General features: G+C 36.5%; 1 protein-coding gene across 5 annotated transcripts in view; it reads right to left on the bottom strand.

Annotated features, from left to right (window-relative positions):
- The window catches only part of DOCK4 (dedicator of cytokinesis 4), a 250,323-nt gene that overhangs the window by 35,616 nt on the left and 197,573 nt on the right, over positions 1–17,134 (bottom strand). For 3 of the 5 annotated variants that reach the window (XM_035320881.1, XM_035320922.1, XM_035320901.1), the window contains exons 28-35: positions 16,523–16,598; positions 14,816–14,916; positions 14,106–14,164; positions 11,794–11,942; positions 10,123–10,208; positions 4,618–4,644; positions 4,356–4,451; positions 2,738–2,798 (exon numbers count right to left, since the gene is read on the bottom strand). In XM_035320881.1, coding sequence (XP_035176772.1) covers positions 2,738–2,798; positions 4,356–4,451; positions 4,618–4,644; positions 10,123–10,208; positions 11,794–11,942; positions 14,106–14,164; positions 14,816–14,916; positions 16,523–16,598 — 655 coding nt within the window. The remainder of the gene's footprint in view (positions 1–2,737; positions 2,799–4,355; positions 4,452–4,617; positions 4,645–10,122; positions 10,209–11,793; positions 11,943–14,105; positions 14,165–14,815; positions 14,917–16,522; positions 16,599–17,134) is intronic. The other 2 variants (XM_035320890.1, XM_035320912.1) reach the window with 1 other exon arrangement.

The following is a 17,134-nucleotide window of genomic DNA, read 5'->3' as shown; positions in this document are numbered from 1 at the left end:
CTACAAAGAACTGTTCAGAACTAGGAACAGAATAATCCTAAATGAAAAGCGTGATTTCTTCAGCCCTAACTGACACTGGGAACTGATGCATAAATATTGTACTACATGATTGAAATATAAAAAGTTGCACTCTAAAGTAATATTCAGGACAAAATTTCTACAAGATTTCTGGCTAGAGATTTTTGGATGTATAACTGTACTTTTTTTAACTGGCTTGAGAAAATGACTACACATCAATAGCTCTGTAATGATATGTCCCCTTTTAGGCCACCATATGACTTTATAATCCAAAGACTTCTGTTTTCCTTCCACATTGTGTAGGCCAGGAACAGATGCTTTTCTTGGAAGAGAAAATGAAAAAATATCTACGTACATGTTCAGGCTTACCTGTCTGAAAAAAAGCATAGTCAATAACACACAAGAGCAAGCAGTAAGGCCTAAAGACAAAATATGGCACTGACCTACAGTACTGAAGCTGCTGGCTATTTACCCCTGTGCACTAAAGGCCCCCGTACTTGTCACAAGTCTAAGCTACACACATCAACTGGTTTTCTGAAGCTCAGCCCTGACAAAGTTCAATTGATCTGTAAGGCAGACAACAGCATGACAACTTAGTCACAGCTCAGGAGATGTGTCACGCCAATATAGTGACAAAGGTGTTTTTTCATTTTTTTATTAACAAACTATTTCAAGACATAAAACAGAATAAAGTCTTCAGAGTGGGTCATGATGTAAAAAGTAGACTTCTTCATTATGACAGACTTTTTTTTTCTTCTAAGAAAAAACATATTGAAAACAGCTTTCAAACAAGCAGCATGAACATGTTCTACTTAAATGACATCATGTCATAGGCCAGTGTAGAGCATCACAGGAAAAATTTCCCCTTTCTAATAATATTTAATTCTAAATGAATAGGATCTGAAATATGAATTTAATGTCAAACAATGAAGACCAGGGATGCCTAAGAAAATTCAGAAAGTTACCAAAAGTTACTCTATATTCTTTCAATGTTTTTTAATGGTTCCGTGATGATGCAGTTCTTTCATCAGAAATTCAACTTTCAAATTTGAAATTAGGTGATTCTTACATATAAGGAACTCCACTAGACCCCTATTACTCCAGCTTTTCTGAAGAGACATTACTAATGTGAAACCCATCCCTGATGATCCAGAGTGGGGAGAAGAGGAAAAAAAAATCCTACCCTTTCATCTAAGTTACTGATACTTATACAGAGCCCTTCAGCATATTTCACGATGCAGCATAATTCCAGTGAGTTTGATAATTTGGTTAACTTGGACAATTCTATTTCCCAGAAGAAGAGCACATACCTCTACAGCAAAACAACATAAATATTCTGTTTTCATGCCAACCAGTCCTCTTATCTTTGGAAGTCAGAATACCTTCGAAGTGCTGATGAAAAACGAAGTGTTGCTTCCGTCTCTAGACTTTTATTTTATACATTCATCTAATTACACTTTGCATGAAACATCTTTTGGAGATGATGAGCAGTTTATCCATCATATGGACAACTAAATGTCTTAAGTGGTGTGCTGCTTTTGTAACAAAAGCTCCCTTTTTAAAATTTAACATTACTTATTTCTCTGATAGGCAAATAGTAACAACATTTGTCTGAATGTTATTAGGGTAGAAAATCTGCCTTAGCCTGTACAAGTCATGGAAAATCCTATTAGAAAGCTTTATGATGTTTTGAGGTTCTTAAATGTTTCTATTTTCTTTTTGTGAAAATCTTGAATGAATGATTTAGTAATAATAATTTTAAAACTCCTTAGTGATAGAACGAAAATAATCCAGGTGCTTTAAAGAATTCAAATCATGCTTGAGATTCTGACAGAAAGACAGCTGCTCTATGGCTGTGTAGTAAACATCATCCCTATTTGGAGAGCACTATTTCCCTGCTGAAGAAATCCTTTATTCTCATATGTATAACTGCTACTTAGAAGTGATACCAAATTGTTTCACTGACGTCAAAAATGCAGAATAATGCAGAATTACAAGTCAGCTTATTCTGATTTTTTTTCCCCCATGGCTATAAATAAAGCTTTCCAAAACAATCACCACGAAAATGGAAACTTTCCAAGGTTAACTGAAATCAACCAACTTGTCAGTAGAAATTGGCCTATAAGCAAAACGTACCCTCTAAACATAAATGAAATATTTTTCATACTATGGATTTGTATTGGTGGTTGATTACATGAGAAGCTCTGGAACAGCATTTCTGACTCTTCTGTTAGGAAGAGCCTGCAGTCTTCAGAAGATATCCCTTACATAAGATATACAGGCTATCCTTTATAAGATATATCCATTAGAAACAACCTGAACAGGCTATTGAGGAAGACAGGAAACTAGAGAAATCATGTCAGTTTTGTTGGGTTTTGGGAAGGAGGAAAGGTTTGTTTGTTTCTAAGAACTTGGAAGACCAATTATATTTGCAAAATACTCTGGTGAAATTCATCTAGCAGGGAGAGACTGAATTTATCTAATAGGGAGAGAACTGAATAGAGCAGTACAAGAAATCTCTCAAAACTCAACTATACAATGCCAGAGAAAACTACTATATCAATTTCATCCTGAAAAAAATATTAGCTATACTAAGCACAGTATTTCTGTCAACTGAAAATGCATCAAGAAGCAGGCCATCTCCCATTCAAATATGTGGATATATACTAGAAAATTCTCAATTAGAATCAAAAAGGTTGAGATAAGGCATTATACAAACCAAAAGGCTAACAGTGCAGCCAATCTTTTTGCCATCCACTTCTCCCATTTTCATGCAGTCCCTAAAACAGAAAGTAATAAAATTCAAAAGGAATGAAGATTATTCTCCTCTTAACATGAAGCACATCTGTTATTCACCACGACTACTGTAGATTCATTTGATTTCTTCACACCTTGTGGTCAAACTGTGGAAGCAGAAGCCAGCAAGACAACTCTGCTCACCTCTGGCTCTCAGGCACTCATTCCCAGTCCTGCACTGTGGCCTACAGAAGCCTCATGAAGCAAAAGAGGCAGCATCTTTTGCTGCATTACTCTTAAGCCCATCTCAGTCAGATCACCACAGTGCAGCACAAACACTTGTGTTGGCACAAGGAAGAGGGTGATGTGAGTGAGGAGATGAGTCTGCTTTCTTCAGAGACAGTGTAAATCTAAAGTGGTCATAGAAATACAACATTAGTTCCTCTGTGAAAAAGAAGAATGACATTGACCTCCTCTGTAAATGCTATGAGGTCCACCAAATTTTCCTCAGTAGCGCTCTAATGAATAGTAGCGCTCTGATTAATCAGTATCATTTATGAGTTGGTGAAGCAATGGATCAGATTCCCAAGTCAAAAGAAAAGTTGGAACCCAAAGGGAACCATTTTAAGAGATTTTGATTAACAGGGAAACACAGTGTTAATACAACCATACTGGAGTAAAAAATAACAGACAGGTATGACCATGCAGTCACTAAAAGAAATTTTACATAAATTTAAAACGTTCTTGTATACATGAGCTAAACAATCATCTCAAATGCTCTTATAACCACTAGGATACATATTTGTTCTGAAAGATGTTGGATTGACAGCCCTGGAGGTTGTAATCCAACTGGTCCCTGAGGAGGAATAGCAAGCATTTCAAGATAGAAAGAGCTCATTTTTGTGTTGACAGAGTAGCTTTCTTTTCAAACTATCAGTGAGGATAGCAAATGGAGTTGCAGGTCTCACCAGTGGTTCCTTGTGGAACTGGGGAAAATACAAATTCTTAAGCTCTAGAAAGTGCTACAATTGATGTCAGTGAAGAGGACTACACTGAATCTTAAGTTTCTACACAGACTTCACAAATGACTGAGAAAATCACTTGCAGTCTCCCACGTCTACAAAGGAGGATATGTCTCTTCTTTCCCTATCCTTTTTTTGTGCAGTACAGTCAGATGCAAGCTCCTCACTCAGAGATCATATCTTTGTATACATACTTCCTGTGCCAGCTGACACTACAACTAGGCATGACTGACATTGTGATAATAATTTTACGTATTCTGTAAGACAGCTGTCAGGTGATTGATACCGAGCTTGGTGACTTCAGGTAGACTTGAGTCACTAACCTACTGCTGAAAGTTTCTATATTCTGGATAGGAAACTGGTGCAAGCCACTGGATTTTCATCCCACTGGAGGGATAGATAGTTGGTTTTCAGCCAGCTTGTGTCATTTGTGGATTGACTAAGCAGCTGCTACCAGAGATCCTGACCATGTAAAGATGATGCATCCATGTGCAGTCATCATTTGTGCAAGATGACCAAGCTTTTCTCTTAATATTTTGAAGATGTCAACCCTACTGATAAATTGTGATAATCACTCACCTGTAGTCCAGTAACCTTTCCATGAGGCGAGTCACTGTAGCGATTAATGAAACACCACTTTCTCTCCATGTTTCCCGCTCAATTTTCTTCAGCAGACTGAAAAAAAAAAAGAAGCCAGAACAATTTCGTTTATTTTTAACTGTCACTATGACAACCACTCTGCTTTTACCAGTACCTTAATACCTTAGCAACATCTTTGATAGTTAGATTTTTCCTTTACAAACACCCTCCCAAGAAGCACAATTTGCAAACAACGTCTTACCTAGGATAAGGACCAAAAAGTGGAATTCTAGTCCAGGAAGCATTGACAAAACAAATGATTTTTATATTAGCTGCATCAGGTTAGAATATATCAAATACCTAATTTTCAGAATATATTAATATCCCAAAGACTTAACAAAGCTTTTACGTAAAATTTATATATTAATTCATGCTGATACTTCATAAAATTGGGAGTTTGAAGACGTATCTAAAAATAATATTTACCAACTCAATAAACTTTCTGAATGGGACCTCATTTTTTTTAACAAAGATTTTTCCTCCTGACTTCTCAAACATTTTGGCACATGTTAAATTTAAGAATGGGGAAGGGGTGTTAATAAGATGATTCCTCCCCACTTCACTTAATATTTCCTTCTGAGAACATACTATCATGTACATGTAAAATTCCATTAGTTTAAATTGTTGTAAGATTCTTTATTAAAAACTGTGTTGTACTGAATTCTTATGTAAATACAAATTACAGATTGAAGTGAAAAGATTTAAAAATTGTGTTATAAGTGGAGCTGTCAGTAAAATTATACTTAATATCTTTCTGTTACAGGCCTCCAATTTTCACTTACTACTTACGTTTATCAAATATAATAATTTGAATACGAATTTCCAACATTTCCTCTCTGTCTGAAAATGAACATGGAAATATTTATCTACAGAGTTCTGCTACTTTTATGCTTTGGTGCAAGACCTCAGATGGATGACATAACCAAGGACACATCTTGGCAGTCTCCCTGAAAATGCACTCGGGTATGGTTTTCTTAGAAGTCTCTGAAAATTGCCACATCCATACACTCGGAGATTTTTAGAGAGCTGCTAATAGCATCTCCGAACCTTCTGTCTGCAGTGGGCAAGCTGTCAGCTCCACTGACCTTCATCTATACTGAGCATGTTCAGTCCCATAAAACTCCCACGTTGAAACTTCACCGAACACATACCAGCGCCCAGTAACTCCTACATGCCAACTGCACTAGCTGTGCACTCCAGCTCTGTTCAGCTCCTTACATACAGGGATGTCGTCGATGCAATTCTCCAAGCTAGTCTGACCTAAATGAAACTCTGCTGTGCTGGAAGCAAGGAGGAAACATTGATCTTCATTCTGCACCCTTATATCGATCTTAGACTCACCACTTCTTTTTAGGAGGCAATCAGATGTCTTTCTCTCACATTCAAAGACTGGCTACCAGTCAGTGCTGGGAGAGACGGATGACAAAGCCGTCCACTACAGAAGAGGCTGAAGCACTAATCCAGCATCTCTGCCTTCCATACAGAATGCATAAGCTAACTTAATTTGCTTTTAAACCCCTGATGTTTCCTTTCAATACAAGTTTTTGTGTCTAGCAAGAAATAAGAGCCTGTTACATTATTAAGCACTGATTTTTCATTTCTATTGCCTTTCAACCTTGTGTTAAACAGGAACATCTCAACCTAAATTCAACAAAATAGTTACCTACAGTTCCTGCAGAAAAACTGCAGAAGTCTGAGTTCTCTTTTAAAACAGATGGGTTTAATCTGTATTGACTTACACATGTTCTTTATAACTCTATTGGCATATTTGTTATACAATTTTTGCAAATAGGTGGTGTAGATGCATTCAAAATACTTTTTCAAACTGACATCAGTGTTGTCAGTGAACAATTTTATGTCTTGCCTTCTGATGCATGCTTTCTCCTCTCCACCATACATCTTTCACCACTATGAACTACCATTCAGAACAACAGAGCTACTCAGACAGAACACTTGCCCTTCTCATGGCAATACCTAGATAGAATTAGAAATAAATGACTGGCTTAATTTTTTTTCCCCCACCATCACATTGTGTTTGAAAATACATGCACACTTTATTTTAATATCTCTTTTCTGTTTGCTCCCTTTGTTGGATCTATTTATTTCCCAAATGCAACCTCTTCCCCACATGCACCCATAAACGTGGATAAATTCTTCCTTAACCTGTGTTGTGCCTATTTCCATCGTACAATTTCTGGTACTTACAGGTCCCAAAGCATAGCCAAGAGGCTATGTTATAAGGGAAACAAGGAAAATGTTTCTGCCTACCGATGCTACTATTGCCTAACATCTGGGCTCCCTTGAGCATTTTGGTTTTTATCTTGGGTTCCTAAGAATAAGGGTGTGGAGTGGGGACCTGGAGGATCAGAGCTCTCCAGGAAGGAACACCAGGCTTGTAAACATGTTCAGGTTAGCTCAGCCAAGTAAAGTCCCAACCAAAGTGGATTTTATATGCCGAAGCTACAGAGTTATTCTAAACTGACTCAAAACTGACGCAGAAGCACCTAATGGTAGCAGTGCTTTAAATCATCTAGATCTCCACTTTGGAGTACAAAGTCCTCCAGGTATCTCACTCTAGCCAGAGGTTCCCTCATTTAGTCAGACAGGTCAAAGTCAAATTTTGCTGTAATTCACAGATGAGAGAGGAGCTTCCCAAACCCCACAAAATGTTCAAGGCACACCAAAACACTTAGTCCAAACGGGGTCTAATGGACCAGACTTAATCCAGACAGGGTCTAATGGACCAGGCAGCGCTAAATTCAGTCATGCAGCTGGGGGAAGAAATTAAGAAGACTGAGAAAGAAGACTGAAGACTGAGAAAGAAGACTGAAATGACTGCATGGGAGAGAGAGCAGTCGTCGCTTTTTATACAACACTTATGGCTAGTGAAATCACCCAAGAACTGACAGTTGGGTATTAAGTGCCTGCTTAGCTTGAATGCTAGCTGCATTTCTTCAAATAGAAGCCCGGTTATCAGCAGAGCCTGCCAGCCCAGGCTTTGTGCTTCAGCAATGTGGCCACCTACTATCCACACCTGAAAGGGCCAAATTGTGTTAGGGCAAACTGGAACACAACTACAAATGTAACAAAATGTCAGCATCCACGAGATTCAGAACAAAAGAGCTATGCAAGTATATCCATTGGCTTCCAAAGATCTTGTTCTAACCACCAACTGTTTAATGAAACGGAAGCATGCACCCTGTGCTAATTAAATCAGAGGTTCCTTTTCAGGGTTACAATGTAAGTGTAGATCAGGACACCTTTTATATCACAATTACACTGGGTAACAATTACAACATCTAGTTCCTCATGATAGCAAAATGTTCACCACTGCAATGCTCTGCAGCTCTTCAGATGACATCATGAGCTAATCGCTGTGTGGTCACATTCAAGTCCCTGGAAAGACACTGATTCAAAACCAATAGCAGCCACCTCCCCCCTACTTTCACTGTGTTTTCATTTGATAAAGATAATTCCATTATAAGCAGTGAATTCTAAGCACAGAGTATTTTAGAGACATCCAGAGATGCTTTTAATTTGTCCCTGAAAACAGAAGATATTCAAAGGAAAGATGTAGCGATTATCTCTGGAAAAAAAAAAAAACAGCAGTTAACGTGGGAGTTGAGAGATTTAAATTCATTTTCTGATTCAGACAAAATAAACAAAAAGCATGACAAAAATGGAATGTGTCACACCCACTGCAGTTACTACTGTGTATCCAAAGGAGGTGTGTGCATCTCTGTGGCTCCCAACTGTACCTATCAAATCCAACCATGCCAAATCCTCAGACTGAACAGGTAACATTGCAGCATTTGCTTTGGTTAAAGACTGTGTAATCACTGCTGGTCTCAGACCTACATTAGTTTCACATTCCTTGGGTAAATACCACATCCCTGTTACTTCAGACTAAACAAGTCTGCTTTCCTGCACTGTGTGAAGACAGTTTAATTTTGCAGAAAAAATCTCAGGGTAGCTGGCTCCCTAAGTTGTCTGCTTTTAAATAATTTTCCTCCACATACCCTGGAAAACTATCATCCTCCATCTTAGATTAGCATCTTCTCCAAGCTTTCCTGTTGAGAGGTGCTAATGTATAGACTCTAATCAAATTCAGATAAAAACAAAAAAAAACAAACAAATAAACAAACAACAAAAACAACTAATGATAAATACTTAGTTCTCTTGAGCTGGAAGTGAACTTGAGCTGTTACTCTGAAATTTGTCAGAAGTCTAGTTATAATTGAGTTATACCAGAATAGAAACAACAAGTATACTGATGCTGTGAGACATTTTACAATTTAGATTACTACATGTCTTCAGCATTTAGACTTAAAAAAAGCTATCACCATTTTTCAACATATTTTAACTTCCCCCAGTTTAAACCCAACTCAAAAACTTAAAAGAAGTTAAGAATTAGATTTCAAACTAATATGCCTTACAGAATTTTAAGCTTTTTCAGTGACAAACAACCTAATGTATTTTGCAAGAAAATGCAATGACGCTTAATTTTATTGAGATTCTCCCTAAATGACTTTATTTTGAAGTTAGAATACTGTTACTAAAATATTGAAACATTCTTACCTTTTATTCTCTTTACTTAAGACTACGAAAAAAATCAGGAATAATTGCAAGAAAGTTGTGCTTTAGCATGTGGTACTGTTGTTTACCTTTATTCATCCATTCCTGTATTACTTTGCCTAATCTCTCTACCCAATTTTGCTTTTGAAAAGGATAAATATTTAGGAGTTCTATCTTTTTCAACTCAATTCAATTGCACATTATTATGTTTGTTATTCATAGACATTATATGCAGGAGACTTTCAAGCAAACCTATGTTTGCTTTTCTGAATGTTGTTATTTAAGCAAAGAAAACAGAGGTAAAAAAAAATGAAGAAGAAGGAATGGTTAAGAAGCTACTTAAACAGAAAAAGACTGTGTGTTTAACAGCATTAAAGAACAGGCAGCTCGGATTCTTGAAGAGGAACAATACATCTCGTACTAAACACATCAGAAATGAGAGAAATCTTCCACATAGGTGGAACTGAGTTCTAAGGAACAGCAAAGGAGACAGAGTTCAGTTAGTTGTTTTGTACTTGTACTCTGTGACAATCATTTACTTCCATCAATGGGATAACTTATGGACAACCTTAGACCTTAGCATTTTTACCAGCTTTTGCTATTAGAATTCAGTGGTACTTCCCTTATTAAAGTATAGTAAATGTTTAACAAGTAATTTATAGAAGAAAATAATAAGAAATAATCCTATCAGAATAAATAAAATTGTATACATCAATTAAGAAATCAACAAGTGACATTACACAGGTAAGTACACATTTCTGGCAATGCAAAATTACTTATTAAACAGTTTTTTGCTGATTTCTCATGCCTGTTTTTCAAAATGCCCCATTTGTGCACTACCTGCACTCTATACAATTATGAAGCATTTCTTGCTTTTCTGAATTTAAATCTAGGCAAAGAATGTTCTGTGATATAACAGATTTAGCCTTTCCCAATTATAGCTATGTAAAGAAGTACAGCCAGACTTTACAGATGCCATACAATACTATAAAATGTTTTTATTCCTCAGATTTTCAGGAAAAAAAAAAAAAGATTCACAATTGCTGTAAGCATTACTTCTCTACATTGCCATTAGCATCTAATACAAGTAACCAAATTGAATGAGCTAGTGTAAGATAAACACATTACTCACATACTGTTGAAGAGCTCTCGGTATGTTTCGTCACCTTTACCTTCCGACATTAGGCTGTCCAGTTTGTCAATCAATTTTGCTTCCACCTGCAACATATAAGTGTGGTGTAAACAGCTTCTTTTCCCTTTACTTAGATTACATAAAAATAAAGGTGGACTTATTTTTTTAATATAAGGGACTTTGCTAAATTAGAATTACTGGTCAATCATGTAAATCTGATAAGTCATTTCATCTCTTTGAAGCTGCTACCATTCCCAGGGTTTGTGGGGTTTTCTTTTTTTGGTGTTTTTTTTTTTTTTTTTTTTTTTTTTTTTTTTTCCTGGAGGGAGGGAGCTAATTTAAATTGAGCAACGTGACTTTAAAACTACAGGCTGAGTAGCATTTGCTGCTGCTAAGGCAGCTATCTATTTATGGAGTCAGACAAAAAGCACACAGCCCAAATAAATTGCCTGAATTCTCACTGCAGGGTCTTAAGCACAAGCCATTTTCTTAGACTTCAATAAAAATCTTATCTTTTCTAACCTGTACCCCACTCTTTATAGATTACATTTTTTATAAATGTCTCTACAGTTCAACATTTGGAGGCTTAGACTTATGTTCCCAGCCTTGCTTACTTTCCAGTGTATTTGGCTAGAAACTCAATTTGCTGGATTTACACATTAGTTATCAAAAAAAAAAATAAAAACATACTTGGTGGCTAATGACTTCAATTAATATTTTTAAGTGTATTAATTGTAACAAAAAAGGAGAGAGATGAGGCTACACTGTGTGCTAATTTTTCAAAGCTCCTTTTAGCAGTAATATATTAGCAACCACAAATCTAGGGGAGAAACCAAGATGTTGTCATGATATTTTATTACAGAATAAATCTCTTAGAACTTACATTCAAACCCAAGCAGAACACACAGAGAAGCAGAACAAGCGGATTTTTGCCTTCTCATTCTTAACCATTCAGATGCTAAGAGGTGTTATTTTAACAATAAGCTTATATACTGATAGTGAAAAGCTACCTACTTACATCACAGGTACTCCTCCATTCTTGTTAGTTTGTTTTGTGTTTGTGATACAGCTCCCACCCTAAGCATTATGATTGCTTGTTATCAATTCAAGTATTTCTGATTTCCTTCATTTGATGAAGCATGAAGGAGGGCACTGAGAAATAGTTTGAGGCAGCCTTAAAGAAGTGAGTGGGAGCTGTGGGAGCAGATGGCACACTTGGTCGTTCCTTCCTAGCCTGTTAAGAAGGTGTTTGAGCTGCAAGAATACTTGGATCCTTACAGAACAACATTCCTCAAGGACCATCTGATCTTTTTTTCATACTAACCCAAAGGGAAGCTAGTTGAATCTTACCTACTGCTGTAAAGTAGAAATGAAAAACCCCACAACACAATCAGCCTTGTTGAAGACAACTGAAGTTTTGCTCTTCCCTTTGGCAGGCCACAGATTTTATCCTTCATGTTATATCACTAACATGAAAGGAGAATTTCACTAATTGCAGAATCTTACTACCCCTGCACACAGTCAAAAGGGAAAACCCTGGTAATCCCTCTCCAATGGGTATAACAATACTGTGGGCACCTTCTCCACCCTCAACCGCTAATGAATTGGACTGGCACTCTCTGAAGTGCTTGAATTTCGGTCCTCTTTTATGAACAGATTCACATACAGTACCTGCTTAAAGTTGCCACTTCGCCTTTGTTCCCAGTCCATCATGTCATGGAAAATGGGAATCATTACATTCCTCAGGTCTGGCTGAGGGATCAAGGTCACTTCCAGGAAGGGGCCAATCAATGCTGGAATAAAGTGAAGCTTGTGTTCCCCTAAAATGAAAGTGAACATGAACTTGAGTGTGAATTGTGAGTTATCAAGCAATCCAAATAATACCTGGAGAATTAAAAATAGAACTCTAAATGTCTATAGACTTTTACCTAGCCTCCATCAGTGCATGGACTACTTTGTAAACACATAAAGTGAAGAGAAAAGCCACAGAAAACAGGAGAATATATGGCCAGACTAATTTATCAGATTTTATTATGCAATACTGAGTTCAAATGTGACAGTGGGTTACCCATATCCCAAGCTAATCTTCCAGGAGGAGAACAAAGACAAAAAGCACTCTGGGCATTTCACTTTTTTTTCCCAAGAATGGTTTGGGTTCTGTGCTCTGCATTCTTGTATTCTTGTATTTACAAAATGGCTAACTATCTGATATTACATGCTCATCAGAAAAAGTTAAGTACTTTGATTTTTATCTATCTTTAGTTTTGTGAGTACAGAAATGGAAATACATGTTTTGACTGCAGCTAAGGAAGATGTGACTCAGCTGTTCTGAAAACAACTCCTTTTCAAAATCAGTGCTAAAACACCTTCCATTAGCTCATCACGTTCTACTCAGCAGAAACTACAAAACTAAGGTCTTGTCAGGAAAGGTAGGGATGGTATATAGCAAAAACTGACCGTTTAGTTTCTCCAGGCTTAAGACTTCTGAGATCTTTAGAAGAGGTGGATTATAATCACAATATGCTGACTGTCCAAGCTAGGAATCCATTTCCATCCCAGCCTATCTTCCAGTGGCCAGTCACACCAGACTGGCACTCCGTTTGGTATTTGGACAAAGGAAAACCTCAATCCTCTCTGCTGGAAACGTTCTGGGATGCATACCCATATGAACACAAGGTGACCATACAAGGACCAAAGCTTGTGATGAATTGTACTGCCAATACAACTTTGTAATGCTGACTAGCATAACAACAATTACATGAAATACCCTGCCTGCAGGATTTAATTGGACACATTATCAGGTGAACTCCATGGTGTACACAACAGTCCTTGCCCCTATTAAAAAGCAACTTGATTCCCTCCTTGCCTGCATAGTGGGCTTCTGTTCAGCAGAAAACAATGTGAGGAGGATAGTGATGCACTCTAGTGCATCTAGTTACTCCAGTGATGCACTGCTATCCTAGCATGCAGGAAGGAGATGGGACCCAGGAGTGGATCCCTGATATACCAGTTTAGAAACATCCATCATGTACCCAAATAAGTTAGAGCATGGATGCCTTAAAGTCACTAATCGATAGTAAGTACTGTAAATAAGTAAAATATGCTACACAACAAATGGTAACAACATTAATAAGCAAATATTTCTAACTTTGGTTATTTTTCTAGTACAGGCTGATCAGAAAGTCCAATTTATTACTACTACATATCTTGCCAGGGAAAAGATTTATAGCATTGAGGTGATAGATCTCAGTAGCCACTCATGACCTTCATATCTTTAATTAACCTTTTAACGTGTTAAACTAATGAATAACTGAAACACAGAGATGACAAACATGGTATCCCAAGCTCATAATCAGTTCTGATTCTCTTCCCAAACATCTGATTTCTAACATCTAATTTCTCCAAGGCTTATATTTTTAAACAGTTTGTACAGTTATCGCTTATAAATATAAAAATGTTCCTAAGTTTATAACCAAGCATTATATTTTTCTTTTGTTGTCCAACATGTCATTAATGCATCAGTTGCTGATTTGTTTATGCCTTTATATTTTAGTGCAGCTAGGACTTAAGGGAAGATTTGATGCAAATCCAGCACCTCAGGAGAGCTTCAGAATTGAGATATATGCCTGTTCCATAAACTGTTTGCCAACAGAACTAAAATTGTGAACTTAAGTATATTTTCAGGCATAATAATTCTGCCCCAAATGAGCAGCACTTTCTATTTCTTTGACAGGTTTCTTTTAGTTCTCTCTGAAGAAATAGGGAGAGGTCCAACACAATAGAAGTATCAGTGCTTAGAAAGCTGGGTTTAGCTATCAAAAAGGGAACTACAAATGACTAGGGTTTTCTTATACTTGAATCAAGGCTTCATGTGGACTTAATTATCATCAACGCCTCTATTACTGGTAATTGTATTTAATAGTTGAAGTAACAATACGTGCTTTTCAGTTTTTGAGCTTCTGACAATGTGTTTAACTCCTTACCTAAATTTTGCCACATGCTGAAGATTTCACATCCCATCGTTACCCGCATGTCGCCGTATCTAAAATACATTAAAAATAAAGCAAAACAGTAAAAAATCATTTAAGAAAATCAAGTTCATACATCATTCTGTGACACTGTTGAATGTTAAATGTCTCATATGTTGTTCATAAAAAACTACTTCAAAGAGATGCTTTCTTCCAACTTTTTGCTGTTCCCGTTGTACCCAGCTAAAACTAGATTTCTACATTCAGGTGAATTTGCAATATTGTCAAAAGTTTTGGTTCTTTCTTTCTAAGTGCTATACATCAGCAATATAGCTGTGAAGCAGAAGCTATTTTTTATAGTTCCCTGGGAAACAAATAGTTTTGCTCTAGCTTAAAGAAATACAATTAATTCAATACAGACAACAGTGCAATGCCTAGCAGAAATACCTGAATGAGTCTGAAATAACTAACGCATGAACTAGAAATCAGTGTTGGCATTGCTACAACACGTCTATTTTGCTCCCAGTATCTGAACCAATTTGGGCACATCTATGAAGGCTGGTATTAGCTCAGATGTCCCATACAAAGGAACAGAAACAACTCTCATTCAAGCCAGTGGAAACATTGTTACTGTGCTCTTTTGCCTTTTTACAACCTCCCACATCTTGCATTTTGGGATGTGTTTGATCTATTACAGTTTTCTAGAAGCTGACAGCAATACTTACTTTTCTAAAACCTTTTTTTTCTTGGAAGGTGTGAACATCTCCAGTTGAAGACATAACTGGTTTATAAAAATGACAGCAAGAAAGAAGTAGGAATCCCAGATCTACAATAAGCATATGGCATTTGGTTATTTCATTTTCTCAGTACTACCATTTTATGACCACTCAACATGCAAATTTTCAAATCACATTACTTGTTTCAGTCTCAGCTAATAAATTACTCAAAATGTTTTCAACCAGATTGCTTTGCATCCGAGTGTACTTTCACCAGCCCCAAAATGTTCAGCAGAAATAAATCTATTTTACATATTCTACATCTCTTAAATGTAAAAGTTTCAGAATTGCAGATATATATATGCATTTTTTTTTGCAACCATGAACCAGAAAACCTTACCTTCTCAATTTGGAAACATGTTTTTGGTATATTTAAGGACTACAAAAAGTTCTGCCTTTTAAGTTCTGCCTTTAAACCATTCTGACACCTAAAAAGCTATCACATAAGTGAATGATCATTTTCTGGCCTCTTCTACTTTCTAACTTTATTTGCAGGTTTCACTGGACAACAGTTACAGGCTTCGCTGAACAAAACTAAAGCCAGGCTTTGTTATCACATTGTAAATATACTTATGTTTGTGTATTATATGTTTTTAGAATCAGGTGTTGAAATTTCTACAAAGAAGATTAAAATATAAATTTAACATAAATTAGAATATGATTTCTTATTACTCAATTATAGATGCTCCATGCAAGGAGGAATGAAGAAGTGTAAAGGTAGCCCTGCTGCAGACTGCAGCTCTGCAGGATAGTAACATTGCTAAGAAGGTTTAGGAAACATAGATGCCTGGTCTGCAGGTAATTCTTTCATCAGGTTTAGCCCCTTATCTTGCAGAACTTTGTAAAGGACAGGCTTCCTCCTTTCAGTTATGCCCAGTAGATTAGTATGTATTCCTTCCAATCTCTCCTACATGAGTCTGGATTTTCTGAGAAGCATCCACAACTCTGCCTGAAGTCAACAGGAGCTCTCTGTCTTCTCAAGGAAGAAAAATTCTGCAGCCTTTATGATGAAGCAATTAGACTAATGCCTCTTGGTTGGGCAGAATATTTGTTCTGGTTTCCATGGGAATGGGTCATTTTGGACTCATTCCAAGTCTTGTCATCTGAATCCTAAAAGAATAATTCTGTAATTCATGGTTTTATACTCACTGTATGTACTCACTAACAGGCATGCATCTTTAACTATATTCGTTATGGAGTGTCAAAATTTTAAAATTTTAAGTATGCAGCAAGCTAATCGGACCTGAGAGAAATTACCGAAACACAAACCCATATTTTTGATAAATTTGCATTGAGTCAAAAATGGGATTAATCTTCCTTTCTGAGGTAACTGGGAAATAACAGAGAAATAAAGAAAAATAGTTTATGTAATCAAAACAATGCTATACAGAAAAAATGAACAAGTAGTCTACCACAGAGACTGAAAAAAAAAAAAAAAAAACAGAAATGAAAACACAGCGTTCTTGATTTTTAAGCCAATCCTGTATTTAAAACAAACAAACAAACAAAAACTTAATCTCTGAGCACTTGGAAATGCTGATGTAGTATATGTTGTAGGTGTTTAGATGCTGGAGCTCCGTATAACAACAAACAACCAAGCCACAGGATGATGTAGTAGCTATTGCATCTATCTTACGTTAGATATGTTTACTCTACCTTGTAATCAAAGTTTTCATTCAAGAAGTTTTTACGAAGGGCATCCGAAAGGTACAAGACTGTTGTAATGATCACACTGGTAGAAAAAGAATTAAAAAAAGAGAGTAGTTTTCATTAAGTGGAAATTCACAGGTAATACTCAGAGCCAGACAATTTTTCAATGAAAAAATAAATGTACAATGTAGGGTGATATTAAATACTGCATTGCAAACATACACAAATGCCTGACTACTAACAGCACCTATTGACAAAGAGCTTGCACATCCAGAAAAAGAATGAATGTGCTGAAAATAGATTATCTGTATAGAACAACAGAACTGTTAAAAAAAGACAAATGATAAACTTTGTTATGCAAATAATGCTGATATCACATTTAATAGTAATATATACAGTCGGGCAATTTACTTTTAACTTTCTTGGTCCCATAATATGTGCATATACATTATAAATGCAAAATATCTAGTAGTTACCATATATCCAATACTGACAGCCCTACGGACAAAATGCCTTTTTAATGACAATGGATAAATGCAAAACTGCATGAACTCTTTGAGAAATATTGCATCTAAAGATCTCTGCTCTGGTTGTTGCCAATGGTCGTACATCCAGCAT

Source organism: Oxyura jamaicensis, chromosome 1, assembly GCF_011077185.1.
Source record: "Oxyura jamaicensis isolate SHBP4307 breed ruddy duck chromosome 1, BPBGC_Ojam_1.0, whole genome shotgun sequence".
NCBI lineage: Eukaryota > Metazoa > Chordata > Aves > Anseriformes > Anatidae > Oxyura > Oxyura jamaicensis.
Note: the sequence above shows the minus strand (reverse complement) of the source record. Positions and strands in the feature narration are given on the sequence as shown.